Below are 17,488 nucleotides of genomic sequence, written 5' to 3' on the forward strand. Positions count from 1 at the left end.
AAAATAAAACTACTTTTTGTCATAGTTTTTAACCTTAACTCTTATTCTTTATAAGCTGAGCACCTTTAAGGATAAGCTAAAACATTTAAAAAATTCCTTCCAGTAGCACCTTAAAGACCAACTGAGTTAGTTCTAGGTATGAGCTTTCGTGTAAGAACTAACTCAGTTACCTAGAACTAACTCAGTTGGTCTTTAAGGTGCTACTGGAAGGAATTTTTTATTTTGTTTTGACCATGGCAGACCAACACGGCTACCTATCTGTAACTAAAACATTTAAGCTATTTTGGGTCCATAAATGCCAGTTCCCACCTTTTCATAGGTACTCGTCTTTCCTTTCTCTGAGAAGCTTGCGTCTGGTCTCCTCAACGCTTAGCCACAGACCCTTCTTGGAGTGCCAGCAGTCATAAAAAGAGCTCCTCTGAACACATGCAGAACTCTTTCCCCCTCACTGCAGCAGAACCTCACAGTTCTGACAGTGAGGTTTGAGTCCTTCTATGTCATTTTTAAAAAAGGTGTGTATATCAGCAGCTACATCTCTCATCTTTCTCCTCTGACCTCCTCCTTCACTCTGCCCTAAACTCCTATGCACCTTTTAATCTCATTTTAAACCTTTCCAGCCATTCTGCATTCTAATGACTAACACATATTCCCCTCTGGCTTTGAGTAAGAAGCAGTCATGTCCTTTGGGCTCTGCCTCATATTAGCTCCTAGCACTTGTTTGTTTTGGGTCCTCTGCTTTCATGGATTACTCTGGACAAGGCATTTTGTGCTGTGCTGCGCTACAGCCAGCTTGACAGCTCCCGTGTTGCATTAGATGAATCCCGCTCTAATCTTTTGCTGTGAGTGCTGGCATAGCGGAGGTGCCCTCAGCTGTATTTTTCGCTTCCTTCTCTCCCTGTGTCATTTCCCACTGTGACTCCTGTCTCGCAGCCCCTCCAGGCTGATGAGTGTCGGGCTCCACATCGAAGAGGTCGAGCTTCCAGCAACGAACAATTAATTCCCCTCCACCCCACCCTTTATCATCTCTGGGAGTTTGGGCCCTCCAGGAAAAGGAACCATGGGAGATTGGCAGTTACTCACCCAGCACCCAGCCACCAGCAGCACAATTTCTTTTGCAAGGGCTGCTTACGTGGGAGGAAAGAGGGATTTATCTTATTTACGACGGGTCAAACTCTGTCAACTGTTATTAAAGGCAGAAGCTGTTGCTGGTGAGCCTGATCCTGTTGACCTGGGAAGAAATGGATGAGCAAGACAAGCAAGGCATCCCTTTGTACCCCCAAGAGCTGAAGGAGTAAGCTTGAGGAATAAGCAGACACTCATCAGTATGGAGACTCCAATGTCTGTAAACTGTGAGACCAAAAGGCTGTGAAACAAAAGAGAGCGGTAGACTTTGAAAAGCCCTTAGCCTTGAATGGCATTTAAAAAAAAGAAAGTGCCATTAAGCATTTATGTTTCTTTTACTCTGCCCATGTTGATGAGCGTTCATATTTATTGGCTGCTAGATGCGGAGTACCTGAAACAGGAAGGGGAGTCACAGCTAGCAGGAGTGGCATAGTGTCACATTTTTTAAGCAGTTTGTAAGAGCTGTTGGGGGCATCCTTCCCCTAAAAAAGAAAAGAAAAAGCCAATGGGGAAAGGGGCCGTAGCCTTGGTAAACTCTAAATCCACAGGGTACAGGCATACAAAAGAAGAAGTGTTGGGATATATAGATATATAGAGAGGTGAATGGTATAGTGGCATGCAAAAACAAGCAGGTGTAACCTAGTTTGGAAGAACATATATAGTGCTTGAATTCTTTTTCTTCTAAGCTGGGGCAGCATGTATGGCCCAAGTCTTTCAGGAAGACTCAACACAGGGAAGAAATAGCAAGCAAGCAACCTTGGCAGATGTAATTCTAAACCTTATGTGGCTGAAGCAGTGATCAGTGCATGACTGTGGCTGTATGCACATTCCCATTTACTCTGCATCCAGTGTGCTCCCACTGCTGGTTGGGGAAGCAGTGTTCACACACATCTATCCTGCGTCTGTCCTGTTTTTTCTTGAAAAATACTGCATTTTGATGTGTCTCCCCCTAAAACAACTCTGATCCAAATTGAGAAAAAGCACAACCTAGCTGCATTTTAAGCTGTGAACACCTTACGTCTACTCATGCTCAGTTGAACTTGCCCAATGGGCAGCGGGGTGTCTTTAACAGAAGTGTGATATGCAGCAATCAGCAGCTGAAGATTTTCATCGCATTGTGTTAAATTTTTAATCTCCTCAGCCAGTTGTATGATGTTTGGAGAAGCCTCCTCCGAACCTGCTTCCTTCCTCTTTGGATACTGCCTCTGCGGTTCTTGGTTCTGGAGGGAAGCAGAACAGACAAAATGCCATTGGACTCGCTGTTCTTATTGGCCCACTGCTCTGGGTGGAACAAACAGGCCTTGGCTTTTACTCAGCTTGTTTTCATGTGGCTTCCAAAGAGAAGTGGTTAAAGAGGGACCTCTGAATGTGGTGAGGATGCCAACACACTCCCCTTTTCAGTGCCTCTTGCTTTCGTTTTGGGATGGGTTGGGGCCAGAGATGCATCCTACCCTTTGCATCCTACTATTCTTTTATGCATGTTAGATTAATCCTTGGAGCTATTTTAGGCAAGCCTTGGGCTGGCTAAATTGCAAGTTTGTCTGTGTCTTGTGGGTTTTGGCCAGAGAGGTGTAATGGAAAAATCCTTTAGTGCAGCGCCCACACAGGCTCTTAACCCTTTTTTTAATAGTTTCTCATTCATTGCCTCTTAAATTTCTGCTGAGAACAAAAACGGATAGCAAGCAGCAGTATGTGGAAGGTTTTTCTTGCTGCCTGTGGGAAAGTTAAAACATGCTCATGTGAAGTCATCCAGGAACATTCTTCTTCATTTCCTAATTCCACAGATTCTTCATTTTTTAAAAATAATTGCTGTTCAGTACTGAATTTCCCAAATTTCAATTTTTTAAGAAATTAAAGACTTTTGCATAACAACGGAATGTGATTGGCTATTATAGCAAAATGATCTCCTAATTAAAAGCATGATTTGAGGAGGTTGAAGGCAGGGTGGGAGAGTGTTTGATGTTGAATAGATGAGCATGTGCTTTGAAGGCAGATGCTTACTGTGGAGAATTTCAGCACTAAGTCTGTTCATCTCTCCTTTACTCTGGTTCCCCCCATAGGTGAGCAGTGGAGAGCACAATCCTATGCATGTATCTAAGGCAAGCCTCTTATTGGTTCACTGGGGCTGACTCCCTTGTAAATTTACATAAGATTGCAGTCTGAAGGTTCCTATCATTCAATCACAATTTTGGAATAATGGATTTCATGCGTTGTTCTTAACTAACATTTACTCAAAATAGGCCCATTAATAGCCATTACTAACATAGGTCTGTTAGGTCTACTCTGAGTAAATATTAGTATTCAGAAGCCTATTATGCAAGTTAACTAAGCTGATTCGCATGTTTTCACTTACAGAAATTTTGGCAAGGCTTTTGATTGTGGACAAGAAATGTAAGAGTTGTTTGGCATTATTTAGCAATAAGGTAAAGACAGGGGATGCTGAGCATGGGTAGAGAACTCCGATTCCTAAGGATACCTTTCCATGATCCCCTAAAAGGACACCCCACTTTTCACTTTTTAAAAATGTTCTTCTCTTGCAAACTCCTGTTCACTCAGAGCTCTGTTAACCACAGACCCCAAAAGTTGTGCTTTAGTTTTTTTGCACAGAGCAGAGCCCTCCCATCTTCTCAGCTGTTTCACGCAGGTGCAATTTTGCTAAATCAGGGATGTCCTTTAAAATGAGGGATATCCGAGAAGAGACCCCAGCAGATGTGATGTAGAGGCTTTCCTATTTATCTCTGAAATAATATGGCCTGACAGCTTGCTTTTCGAACTGGAGACTGGCATCCTGTGCGCTCAGAATTAGTTCAAAATTCCGTTGCTTGCAGTATCCATGAACGTACATGCTGAAAATATGCAGACCTGGCTAAGGAGATGACAGACCTGTGGAGTATGGGTAAGGGAGCGTTCTCATTAGTCCTTGGAATTGGCTGCTCCGGAAGAGGGAACAGCTGGGAAAGGCCTGGCCAGTGTCAGAGCCATTTCTGCTGTGTAGCTCCCAGCCCAGCATCACGAGTGCGGAACCATGAGACTCTTTAGGAAAGGCTCCTTAGCACCAGGTGTTTCCTGTTTTTGAGCGGGGCAAAATTGTTGCTGGATGACACACGGCTCCCTGTAGACGCCAAACATGTGACGTAGCAGGATTGAGCAGGGTCTGTCTCAAAAAGCCAGTCAGCAAAATGTGTGCATGTTTTGGGACAGAGGCTCTTAGCTCATGTACTCCATTTGCCGTGCACCCACATTTTGTATCCGTATGCTGGGTGTGTCCTTTTAGGCACTCTGTGTTTTGGGCTATGGTATTTAGGCATGTGCACCTAATCTGTTTGCCCAAGACACCCCAGAATTAGTGGATTTGATTCCAAAGGAGGACAAAGAGCTATGTGGGTGTTATTTCCTGTATGTTAGTGAAATCATGGAATCTTGGGAGAGAAGTTAGTGCAACTCACCTTCTTAGAACCTCAAAAACTCAAGAGAACTTGAAACCTCAGGGTGTGGGTATGTATCTCCTGTACTGCTTTGACTTTGTGGTTTAATCCAGCGAGCAAAGCAAGTATTGTTCAAGGGTTAATGAGCTCCCATAAAGAACTTTGAGGTGTCCTGTTTTTGTGTAGTTGGAAACTGTTCCTGGAATAGACACACCCACTTCTGCTGTTCCTGCCTCTATTACAAGTTTGCTTACTGGAATTGGTGCTGGTGAGTTGGGCTGGGGGAAAGAGCTGGTCCGCCCCCTGTTGGAGTCTATGATGAATGTGTTTGCAGGCTCCTGAGCAAAGTTTCTGATCCTACCGCTGTTTGCTTCAAAACATGTTATTCTCCACCCTTTCCCTGTTATTTAAAGCAGGGATCCCTTCCCCCCCCCCCCAGGCCCAGTTTGACTCGCCTGGGGATTGCATCAGGCTATTGTTGCCAAAGTGGTACCCTCCTGGGATGCAGGGCTGTTTTCTTGCCTGGTCCTGTTTATTTTTATTCTCTCCCTGTGCTCTGCAACCTGGCTTTGGGGAGGTCAGGGTTGTCCTCTTGAGAGCAGCAAGGGATGCTGTACAGAGTTTTATGTGTCTGCTTTGCTAGGGTGCTGAACAGCCACTCAGTGAAGGAGACTGCGAAGGTTATGCCATGACTCAGGTGCTAGCTGAGCTCTTGGCTGGGTCAGCAAATAAACCCAGCCTCTGTCAGGTGCAGCTGCAACCTTTCCATCATGCATGCCCCTTTGCCTCCAGAGATGGGGCTGATGCAGCGATTGGTTGCCAGTGATTAGTGGGGACCTTGCAGATAAAGGAGCATGGGAGATACTAGTGAGTACGGTTAGCAGGGCTGGATGCTGCTCTGAGAAATTCATCAGGATTGATTATTGGCTTCATTGAAATCCTAGAGGTGATTTCTTTACACTAGGATAGGGCGAGTTTTCTAGGTCAGGCATGCTGAGAGAGCTGCAGTCAGAGCTATCATTTGGTTTGCAAGGCTTCATGTGCCAGCTTGGTGCTCTGCAGCTTGGGCTTGTTTACTTATTTATTATTTCAGTTTGTGTCCCTCCCCCCTTCGTCAAGTGCTGATGTCAGGGCAGGTCACAGAATAAAGTAAGGATATCCATTAATTTCACAAAACAATAAAATTGCATAAAACAGGGATAGCTTCAAATGAAAGCATCATGCAACAATGCAGAAAGCAACCCCTTTACAGCTGGCAAATTGATTCAATCCCCAACAAAGGCTTGAGTGAACATAGACTTTTTTACCTGGTGCTGAAAAATAAGCAACAATGATGCCAATCACACTACAAGGGGAAGGGAATTTCACTGCTGAAGTGCTACCATCTCACCTGACAAAACACACTTTCCCCTCTATCTGGAATGGCATGAGGACTTAAAATGGGGATAAAGGTAATAGTAGTGGTGGTGGTAGTAGTAGTAATAATATTAATAATATTAATAATATTAATAATAATAATTGTATACCACCATTCATTTGTACATCTCAGGTTGGCTCACAAAATAAAAATACAATATAAAACACACACCAATATAAAAACAATATAAAAACAAACCAAGAATCCCTCCCACAGCATATTTAAAAGGGCATCAGATGTTAATCAGCCCAAGGCCTGGTTGAAGAGGAACCTTTTCACCTGGCGCCTAAAAGTGTATAATGAAGGAGCCAGCTGAAGCTCCCTGGGGAGAACATTTGACAAATGGGGAGCCACTGCAGAGAAGGAGCATTCTTTTTTTTTTTTTAATGAAACAGCATTTATTAAACCAAGGATGAGAACCAAAGCATTTGCAAAATTAATTTCCAGTAGAATACTCACATAAACTTTTATGTGCACATGGGGGGGGGGCGCTGCTAGACCAATTTGTACACCAAACAAAACACAGAACAAAACACAGTTGTTTGTGGACTTCCAGTTATCTTCACAATTAATCTTTTGAAAATTGTCCCCAAATGTTGTAGCAAGAAATGAACAGTTTTTGGCTAAAATTTTGCCTAGTACCGGTCACAGTTTTGGAAATCTCTATGTGCATATTTTGCATCCGATCTGCTGTGAGGCACTCTGTCAAATGGCTCGTGGTCATTGAAACATGATTCAAAGACTTCACCCACAGCTTTCTCGGCCATTTCTTTGCTGATGTTCCCAAGATGGAGCGAACAGCTCTGTCTTTTACACAAGTCTGCTGATGCTGCTTCAATCCAAATTTAAACCGGGTTATTTCATTTAGGAGGGAGCAATCACCACTAAGATTAACAGCTTGAATCTCCAAGCAAGCTAAATGCCTGATATTATTGAACCAGTCCACATGTGCACGGCAGTGATCAGAAGCATGGAGAAGCTCATGTGCAACCACTCTGTTCATATGAGACTGGTGATGAATATTGTTTTGGCACAAAACAATCTGTGATGTTGAAGAATCGAATCCTCCACTGACACACCCATCACACTCTTCACATGAGAAGTGTCGATCTTTGAAAACAGTGCAGCCAATATTCTTCATAGCATCAAGTAGCAGTTTAGCATATGCTTTCCAGGGCAATCTGCAGCATCACTGGCACCTGTGGTTCCTGGTGAAGACGGCCTTATAGAGCATGGACTGCTGCTGTTTCCCGCCTCTGTGGCTCCTCTTGGGAAACAGGCCGTACCCGAAGTCACTGTCCCACTCTCTGCCGGAGCCGCAGCTCCCCGGATCCTGTGGCTGCTCCGGAGGAGGCATCTCGGAAGAGCCTCCTTCAGCCATTCAAGCACGTCAGAAACAGCATGGCTTGGGAGGCCTCATCGGCCACCGCAGGTCACTCACCGTAGTGATCAAAAGGATCATTCTTGTGCTGCCACCCTCAACCTCTTGTGGAGGAGGCCCACAAAGAAGGGACTCAGTTGGGTATGGATAGGTTCATATGAAGAGAGGCAATTCTTCAGGTATTGTGGTCCTGAGCCATGTTAGCATCACTCCCAGTGCACTAGGGTGCATTGGTTCTTTTTTGACCTTTGTGCATTTAGTGCAGACATTTGAAGAGAGTTTCTGTGTGTGTTTGGTTGAGAACAGAAACCTTCTTTAGACCCCACACTCAACATTGTCACTATAGGGCTCAGGTGGTCCTGTTGATGGGATGTGTGTCCACACCTGCCCAATGACATTATGACTGGGTGTATACCAATATTGCAATCTCCACTAACTTCTTTGTTCACTTAAGGCAGGACTTTATGCTTTATTCTGTTTTATGATCTGTATTACTATTTTTTATATGTGAATTATGTAGCTGCTTGGGTATGCTCTGAATGCAGACCCTGAAATAACAGTACAGAAGTACGAAAGGCTTTTGTGAATAACCTCTGCAGATATACCTAGTGTTTACTTGAGTTCATCTGAACACAGCCATAATAGCGTATGAACTGTTTACATCTATTCTGAGGTCTGAATATAATGTTTACATAGACTAGAGAAACTGAGTGACAGATCATTTCTAACATAGCACTTACCATGGTTTGGAACTATGAAAGGGCTTGAGGAAATTGGGCAGGCAGTAGTCTAGTACTGTGCATGAGTTCCCTTTGGCAAGGTATATAGAGCCATGAAGAGGAGATTAATTGACAGAGATTTTAGAACATCAGAATCTGAGGGCAATCAACTGGAAGACGCATTAGCTAAGGTGGATTGATAGGAGCAAGAAGCTTATATTGAGAATATATCTGATTGGAGGTCAGCTTTTAGCCAATTCTTATCACCTGGTTGAGGAGCATATTTTATGAGTGCTCAATTTATTCTTGCAGAACTCTTATGTGTGGGGTAAAGTCTTTGTGCTGTGTGCTGCTTGAGACTATGATCTGTGGCTAATCATGACAATCTGAATTTGAAGATCTTAATGCTGACTGTTTTTCCCTCACCTCTCTCGCAGGACTGCCCACAGATCCTTCCATCTACCCAGATATATATCCCTGTGGGTGTGGTGAAGCCCATCACTTTGACTGCCAAAAACCTGCCACAGCCACAGTCTGGACAGCGCAATTACGAGTGCATCTTCCATATCCCTGGCACATCCCAGCGTGTCACTGCCCTGCGCTTTAACAGCACCAGCATCCAGTGCCAAAACACTTCGGTGAGTTTTTGGAATATAGTTATCTTTTGAGAAGGCTGCTTTGGGGAAATGCAGCAGAAATTCCCTGTTTGCCTCTTATGCATGTTTGGCCTCAACTGTGCATGTATCTGAGAGGAGATCACATGTTACCCTTGCTTGGGTGCAATCCCAGGGTTGCTTTCCCAAGCAGATCCAGTACCGGCAGCTGCAGGAGCTAATGCTCGGCTGCATTGGCTCCTGCAGCTGCCGGTACTGGATCTGCTTGGGTGCAATCCCAGAGTTGCTTTCCCATTAACCAGTAATGGGAAAGCAACTCTGGGATTGCACCCAAGCAGATCCACTACCTTGTTTGCCAGTACCTGCTTGCTTGTCTTTCTGCTCGACTTGGGATAGAAGCATGTTTTTACCTTGGATTGCTTACAACCCTCTCTGCACAAAAGGTGTCCATTCTGGGTCTTCCCCTCCCATCACACAGCTCCTTTGGTGAAACGGCACCCCAATCATTCCTGTTGTTTCGTGCTGCTTCCTTTCTTTATTGGAATGTACGAAGTGTGTGTTCATGGCGCTCCTGTGGCCTTGGAAGCAGTCCTGATCCTCTTTCTGCCGTTGTGATTATCCGCTTTCCTTTTTTCCTGTTTCTCTTTCTCTTCAGCTATGTGAAATTGTTCTGTGCAGGATCAACATCCCCTCCTTCCTCCGCTGCTCTGCCAAAGCTACCCAAGGGGACTCTGCTATGTTTTATGAGCATTTCCAAAGAAATTTGCTTATGAAAGCCAGAGAAAGCTGCCTAGGCCTGAGCCAGCTTTGCTTGTGTCCCAGAGGAACTCCCATCCTTCTCTCTACTCTCCCACACTTGGGCTGATCCAACTTTGCAAACAGAATTTAGTCAATTCTGATTTATATCTGGCATTGTACACCTTCCCACATCCTCAAACACTTTCCCAGATTGTATTTCTCTCTCCCCCACCCCACCCCCAATTTCTGCTCCTCTGCTCATTCTGTTTTGCTTAATTCAGTCGATGCCACCCATCCCCTCACGAGCTGGTGCAATCCCTAGCCTGGATTCTCCGTAACAATACTGGATCTGTTTCTGCAGCTAGTCAATCTATAGTAGCTTGACAATCAGAATCTGTTTTAAAATGTTTCTGTCTACTACTTACAGAGCTCTGGCTATGTAATTCTGCCTTGCAACCATAGCCTTTCCAAAGGTCAGGAGTGGCTGGTGGAATGAGGCATTGCTGCAAAGTTTCCTTCCCCAGACTGGTGTCTCTGCACCTCACCGGGACAGTGTGGAGCTGGGGTGGATGTGTGGTAGCACTGGTGAATGTGCTTTATTGGCTCCAGTGGTTCCCTCTAACCTTGCCACCACTCTGGTGCTGCACCGTCACGTAAACTGCAATCCTGGTGTCAGGAGGTTGGCTCCATGGCACTAGCTGGCTGCTCCTGCCAGATGTACTTCCCCACTGATAACCTCTTCCACTTTATCATAGCCACTGTGTTGAGAGGGGAGAGTTTGTTTCTCATTGCAGTCAAGCCAGATCAGTGATCTTACCTGATAAACCTCAAGAAGTTCCACATGCCTTACATTAATGGATGAATTATTTGCACGGCACTCTTAACATTAAAGACTAGCAGGTCTAAAGTCTTAATAGTCCTTTCATCTGCAGAGGCATGCCATTCCTTGGCTGACCCGCTGGGCTGTCTTCCAACCTCCACTCATTTGCATAAGAGTAGCCCCTCCTCCTCCAGCTTCCAGTTTAATCCCTTTAAACATTTCTTTTCTATCACTTGCACTGTGAAAGCTCATTTGCAGCCTGGTGTGAGCAGCATTCCATAAACTTCTGCCCTTAAGCAACATGAATGACATTGCAGAGTTATGGAAGAGCTAATGTTTGCTTGAAAAGGGCCTTTCCTCCCTCCCATTCGTGCCAAGGATTCTCTTGGCGTAAACCAAGGTTGAGAGATCTTGGAGAGCACCATTTCCCTCTTATGCTCTGGCAACAACCCTTTGCAAGTTTTGGGTGGGGGAGAGGAGAACTCTAGCAGGAGGATTCTTTAGAAATACTCGTTCATATTTAGTTCCACATTATCTGATGTTGCCTCTGATGGGGAAACAGTGCAATTTGGAACAGTGGAGACTCAATGGTTCAGTAGACGGTAGAATCCAAAATGTTGTCTGGCTTTTTAAAAATGTAATTATGTATCCAGGAAGCTCAGGCAAAGCAGTAGGAAACAGAAGACAAGAAAAATCAAATGGTGAAATGAATGCTAAACTAGAAGTGCGGGGGGGCGGGGAATGAACAAATAATATTTGGGCTGGGAAAGAAAACACAGAACAAAAAAGGGGGAACACTGAAGTTATACTTTACAGAAAGGAGGATATTTTTAAAAATATATATATATCTAGCCTGTCACTGACCTATTGAATTCCAGGGTGTTGTTGTGTTGTTGTTGTTTAATCGTTTAGTCGTGTCCGACTCTTCGTGACCCCATGGACCAGAGCACGCCAGGCACTTCTGTCTTCCACTGCCTCCCGCAGTTTGGTCAGACTCATGTTTGTAGCTTCGAAGACACTATCCAACCATCTTGTCCTCTGTCGTCCCCTTCTCCTTGTGCCCTCCATCTTTCCCAACATCAGGGTCTTTTCCAGGGAGTTTTCTCTTCTCATGAGGTGGCCAAAGTATTGGAGCCTCAGCTTCACGATCTGTCCTTCCAATGAGCACTCAGGGCTGATTTCCTTGAATTCCAGGGTGCCATACAATATTTTTTTAAATGCCTGAGTAAATAAAAATGTTTTAACCTGACAATGCAAAGGTTGTAGCATCAGCACCAGTAGAGCTTCCTTGCAGAGAGCATCAACACTGTCCCTTGAAACCTACACAATGTACTCAACCAACTAATGATTACTTGTAGAAGGGGGTCTTGTTTGAAGATCTTAATGTACAAGGATGCTAAGATGGGTAGACATGCTGCTTCAGATATTTGGGTCCCAAATTGTTTACAGCTTTGGAAGTCAGCACCAGCACCTTGAGTTGGTCATGGAAGCAAATAGGAAGCCAATGCAATGCTTTGCTTTAATCGGCTAGTAAGTTTTGGGGTCAATAGCTTTGGATTGGAAGTTATACCCCCAAATGAAGGAGCATTCACACATCAGTAGAAGCCAGGGAAGAAGTACTAGCGCCCCAAAATATTGTTCTCTCCTCCCTGCCACCCTTGCACCAGTTGAATTGCACTCTTAGATCTCCCAAATGATCATGCATCACTCTTGATTCTTCTTTCTGCACTTATATAGGCAACATATGAACTAGGCCTTAGGAAACTCACACAGTCTGTCTTTGGAAAGCTTAAGCTAAGGCAAAAGAAAGTTTAAAAACCACAGGACTAAGCTGGGGTACGCTAATAGCCCTGTCTTAAATTGCTGGAATCAGAATGAAGGAAACATCCATGATGGATGAAATGGAGGATGCGAGAGAGAGAACAGTCCTCCCTCACCTTTGCTTGTAAGGGCAGACTGCCCCTTGCCCAATGACAATGAGTCTGTAGAGGCTGGTTGATCATCCTTCTTTGCAACACAGCTTTTGCCACTCCCAATTGCCAGCTTGGAGAGGATTCTTCAGAGGTCAACTGAGCAGCCATTTGCACAGCAGGAGACCAGTTACACAAAATACCTTCTTGGCCATCTGAGTGCTGTTACTGAAACATATACGCAGCCTAATCCCATCTAGCTTGCAGTACTTGAAATGGTCTTGATTAGGGGGTGGGAGAATCTGCTCCCAGGCAGTGTAAATGCTTCAGAGGAGCAATTTTCATCTGCTTCAGGAGAAAGCAAATGGGAAGGAAGGGGATTTCTGGCCTATTTCAAGAGTAGGAGACAGCTGCTAGTATATCTTGTTTCACATCAGCTGCACTTCACCACTGGAAATTCAAGCATGAGTCTTGGAATTGTCTCACAAATATTTATTTTATTTTGTGTGCATGTGCGCACACCTGCATTCATGCTGTCCTTTAGTTAATATACTATTGGGATGGTTAACAACCAGTAAAAACAATTACAGTAACAAAACAGTATATCTTAACAACCTGATTAAAAGTGGAGACAATAAAAAAAATGCAAGCATTACAGAGGAAGGAGGGGGGAGTCGTACCACTGCATTATGCGGCTGTTTTATTTGACTCCTAGGTGTGGTAGTGTTAAATTTCTTGGGGTTTCTTTGGTGAGAAAAATAAGTACACACTTAAAAGGTACCATTTTATATTGAATTCACAAGTCCCATTACAACTTTTCAGCACCCCTCATTTTGGGAATTTGAAAGTTGCAAAATTCAGCATGTCTTGCTGCCCCACAGTCGTCAGCTTTCTTGACTTTGCTCAACTTGCTAGTATTAGAATGATAATGTGATATATTCCTTACAGGGGTTGGGCTTTATGCACATATAGTGGATAGAAATTTATTACTTGAGAATTTATTCTCCACTGATACCTACTGTAGTCTATCCTGTCCACTTTGCAGCTTTGTACTGTTGCCTCCTTTCTCTCTCTTCTCTCTCTCTCTTACTCTGCTGCCACCTTCTTTCCCTCTTTTATTTGAATTTTTTAAAGAACACTTTTAATATTTTGAAAACGGAGAGAGAGAGAGAGAGAGAGAAAGAAAGAAAGAAAGAAAGAAAGAAAGAAAGAAAGAAAGAAAGAAAGAAAATACTCTAACCTTTAGCTAATCCCATATTCCCTCCCTGCACTATTCAAGATCCTGGCTTTTAGCTAGATTAAGATTACAAGTAAACCTGTACGTCTTTCTTCATCTCTTCCTTATATTAGCCCATTTCCATCATGCTTTTGAAATTAAGATTCCAAAGCTGAATCCTGTTGGTACTGAGTATCCTCCTTCTCATTATATTTACCAGGATGTGAGCACTCAGGGTCAGGGTCTCCCTCTCCAAATCTCTTCTTTAAACCCTCCCATTTCACTTCAGCACACAATTGAGCTTAGTTCTCTCTAAGGAGATTTGGGATGCTGTGTACTGAAGGACACTGTTTAACAATAAACGCTATGGTTGAACAGCAGCAGAAGCGCTGGCTTAATGGGTCTTGAAGGTTGTATCTGAAATGCAGCCTGTGGGAGAGGAATCCTGTATCTATAGCAACACAAAACCTGAATGAAGGGAGGGTGTATTCTCATCTATAAGCGGGAGATTGGATCAGGATTAGAAGGCCAGGAGGTAACTTGAATTCTGTCAATGCCATAACTATTCGATTGACAAAAAGATGCCAAAGAAAGCAGTGCCTTGGAGCATTACCAGAATAGTTCCGTACTTCCATCCAGTGGCTTACTGTAGATTTTGCTTAAAGCGCATCATTATAGCTATTGAACCATTATATAAGAAACAGTGGAGTCACCCCTAGTCTCCTTATTATGTATATGATAGCAGCATAGAGGTGCCTCCATAGAAAAATTGGCCTAGAGGTCCTTGCTGTGTGGACAGACAGAAAGCAATTCTGAGCCATATTGTTAACAATGGAAGCAGCCAAAGAGAGGTTTTAAAGAAAAAATGCAGCTTTTGCAATGCAAATTGGTGTCTGCATTGGAATTAGAATCCAAATCAAGGGGGGAAGAATCCAAGAAAAGTTAGGGCACTGAGGGCAATTCACACTGCCCGTGATTGTGTGCAGTTTTCCCAAGGCAAAATATAATCAGATTAAATGCATGTTTTAAATAACACTGATGTCTAAAACACACATTGCTAAAAGATTGGTGGTTGCCTAATGCTAATGTTTCTGCTAACCTGTAGAGTTTGTGGAGTATGGGAACTCACCTCAAGACCTGCAGAAATGGAAGGGACTTGAGAATGCTATTAATCACTCAAGTTCCATGAATTTCAATAATATTTGGGACTATACCCCATGTGTCTCAACTTTCAGCAGAGCATCCTACCAGTACAGCTGCACTGCCTGCAACATTCAGTTTTTGTTTGTGCGTCTATTTAATTTACAGGGACCCAGATATAGCTTCTACATTATCAAAATCTCTCTATGTATGCAGAATGCAATACCAATATATTTTTGTAAAAAATTTTCAGCTGCTTAACATATTAATGTTCCCCATATCAAAGTCCTTTTTTTTCATCTTTATTTTCTTTCCAGTTTGGGTACTGGAAATTGTAGATTTCAATGACATCAATATCTGAACTCCATTTTTACACTCAGTTACCATTCTAGAACTCTCTTTCTAATTCAAGAATCTGTTCACACCTAGAAGGGACACAAGTGTTCTTAACATTTAAAGGCAACTAGCCAGGCAGTTTTAAAGGCTTCATGTTCACACTTTTCCAAATTTTTCTCTATTCTCTTGCTTTCCCCCCCACTCCATCTGGTTTCATTGTATTGCTTCACACTTTTCAAAGTTGGTTAACTTTGCAAGGTGACATGAAACTTAGAAAACAGCTTTTTGTCCGTTCCCTATGTTTCTACTTTATGGTAACAAAAGCGGGACAGATTTTTATCAGGCGCGTCTTTGTGTATGCTTGCGAATGTGGTGCGTGCTGCAGCCCTTTGAGTCAAGACTACATAGTTATAGAAGTCTCGGATGGAGTTCTCCTCCACAATATGTGGGGAAAACTAGCCAGCTTAGATGACTGTTAAAAAAACCATTTGTCTACTGACTATTAGCTGTCTTAGACATCTTTCTCCAACCCTGGTGCCCTCCAGATGTTTTGTATTATAACAGACACCATCCCTGGGCACTGGCCATGCTGAGTAGTTGGAGTTCTCCAACATCTGCTGTGTACCAAGCTGAGGTTGACTGTTCTAGGGCTTTAAAGCTCCAAACCCAGCACAGTGCAGACTGGCAACCAGTTCAACTAGTACAAAATCAGTGTTACATGCTCCAGCTGTCCTGTCTTCATGAACATGTGGGTTCTGCCCAAGTTAAAGTTTCCCAGCTGTATTCAGTTTAACCTGTATGTCACTAGTGCGTGGATCACTAGGGTAGCAGCCTCAGCTAACAAGTCACTCCTAGCAGTGCCTCTAGCTGTGCTTCCACAGACAGAACCCTGTGAAGACCCCGAAGATGTGAATTTCGTCCTTCAGGGGAAGTGCAATCCTGTCCAAGGCTAGTTGTAAACCTCCCCCCAGATTTACCAGTTTCCTCACCCACAGCACCTCCATCTTGTCTAGATTAAGCTTCAAGCTTCTTCTCATTCATCCCCAAGCCACCTCTTGAGCAGTGGCTGAAGAGTTTCACAACCTACTGGGACAAGCAGTTGGAAGTGAGAGGCAGAGCAGCGTGCCACCTGCATATTGGTGGCCCCTCACCTCAGGCCTCCAAGTGATCTCTTGCAGAAGTTTTGTGTAGTTTTTTTCTCAAAAAACAACAACATGGCAGACAGAATGGAACCTCGTAAGCCAAAGGCCGTTTGGCTGGAACAGAGGTCCCCCAGCATCATCTTCTGGGTTGATTCTTCAGGACGTTCTCCTGTAACACTGTGCCCCCAACCCTGAAAATATCACTTAGAGGCATTCCGGTGCTTCCCCAAGCATTCTGGTATCAATATTTCCTTGCTGTGTCAGTGTGATCCCTGCCCCCTTGTCAACCAGTGCTTCCATTGTGACTGAGACCCCTTAAACTGCAGTTTCATTGCTCTGTAAACATCTGTTGAACAGTGCCCAGACATCTCCATGACAAATTGTACCTACTCTCCTGGCTCCATTTTGTGACATTCTAAAACTAGATTGATTGATTGTTTCATTGATGTAGAGGTTAAGAATTCTGCTATTGTGGCAAATACAGAGTGGGGGGACGACGACATCAGCAAGACCAAACTATCATTCTGCAGCGACCCTCTACCTCACAGCAAGGCTACCAGTTACCCCCACCCCCACTCCCCTTCATTACAGGGATGGGATAAAACACTTACACTGATCTGTCCTAGTGTGGGTATAGCTTTGGAGGGAAAGTTGCTGTTTGCCAGAAATGTATTTATTTATTTTTATTTTATATCCCTCCTTTATCCCAGAGCAGGACCCAGTGCAGTTCACAGCATGTATTAAAACAATTTAATTAAATGACTATGCCTATACCTATTGAAAGCAGCCTTATTAAAAGCAACACTGAAAACTATTAAATAGCAGAACGACAAAAGAGAAAAAGAAAATGTACACCACCACTCTCAGAAGACCTGTTTGTGGCCAAAGGCCTGTCTGGACAAAAGATATATTTGCCTGTCAGGTGAAAGGAAAGTGGAGAGACAGCTAGGCTGGGCTGGTGTCACTATCAGGAAGTAGCCACTGAGAAGGCCCCCTCTCATGACCTCACCAAATGTGTCTGTAGAGGTGGAGAAACCCATAGAAAGGCCTCCCCAGAGGATCTCAAAGCCCCCGTAGGCTCTTTCTTCTTCTTTTAATATGCCTAAGTTATTTTCTTTTGCTGGAGGAACTGGTGGCATGCTGAGTCAGAGGGATGTGCTTGGGCTCTCTTGTCCTTTTAGTGTTTCACAAGGTATAAGAGCAAGGCACCCAAGAGATTATGACATACATTTTTTATTTATGCATTTAAAAATGCAAACTGCACCTTTTAACCTATAAACAAGCAAGGTTCTCAAGGGTAGTTACAACCATTAAAACACAATAAAGGTAATTTTAAAACATACTAAAATATACTGCGTAGCTAAAAACACACACACCCTAGAACTTCCATTCTTCACAGCAGCCAAGCATTTTACATCCCAAAGGCCTATGAATATAAAATAATATATATTAAATATACAAGTATAAATTAAACATCCATTAAATATTCAATTAAAAACTTTGCTTCT

The 17,488-nt window shown here is 43.5% G+C and overlaps 1 protein-coding gene and 1 pseudogene across 5 annotated transcripts in view; one reads left to right on the top strand and one right to left on the bottom strand.

The window, feature by feature from the left end:
• PLXNA1 (plexin A1) overlaps positions 1 to 17,488 on the top strand; it is a 303,518-nt gene that overhangs the window by 197,690 nt on the left and 88,340 nt on the right. For all 4 annotated transcript variants that reach the window (XM_081852276.1, XM_081852274.1, XM_081852277.1 and 1 more), the window contains exon 10: positions 8,502 to 8,702. In XM_081852276.1, the coding sequence (XP_081708402.1) occupies positions 8,502 to 8,702 (201 nt within the window). The remainder of the gene's footprint in view (positions 1 to 8,501; positions 8,703 to 17,488) is intronic.
• Positions 6,515 to 7,383, bottom strand: LOC309337197 (mitochondrial inner membrane protease ATP23 homolog pseudogene; annotated as a pseudogene). Its single transcript has one exon. The product of its transcript is annotated as a mitochondrial inner membrane protease ATP23 homolog pseudogene (transcript).

This window comes from Podarcis erhardii (assembly GCF_964252035.2).
Source record: "Podarcis erhardii genome assembly, chromosome: 2".
NCBI lineage: Eukaryota > Metazoa > Chordata > Lepidosauria > Squamata > Lacertidae > Podarcis > Podarcis erhardii.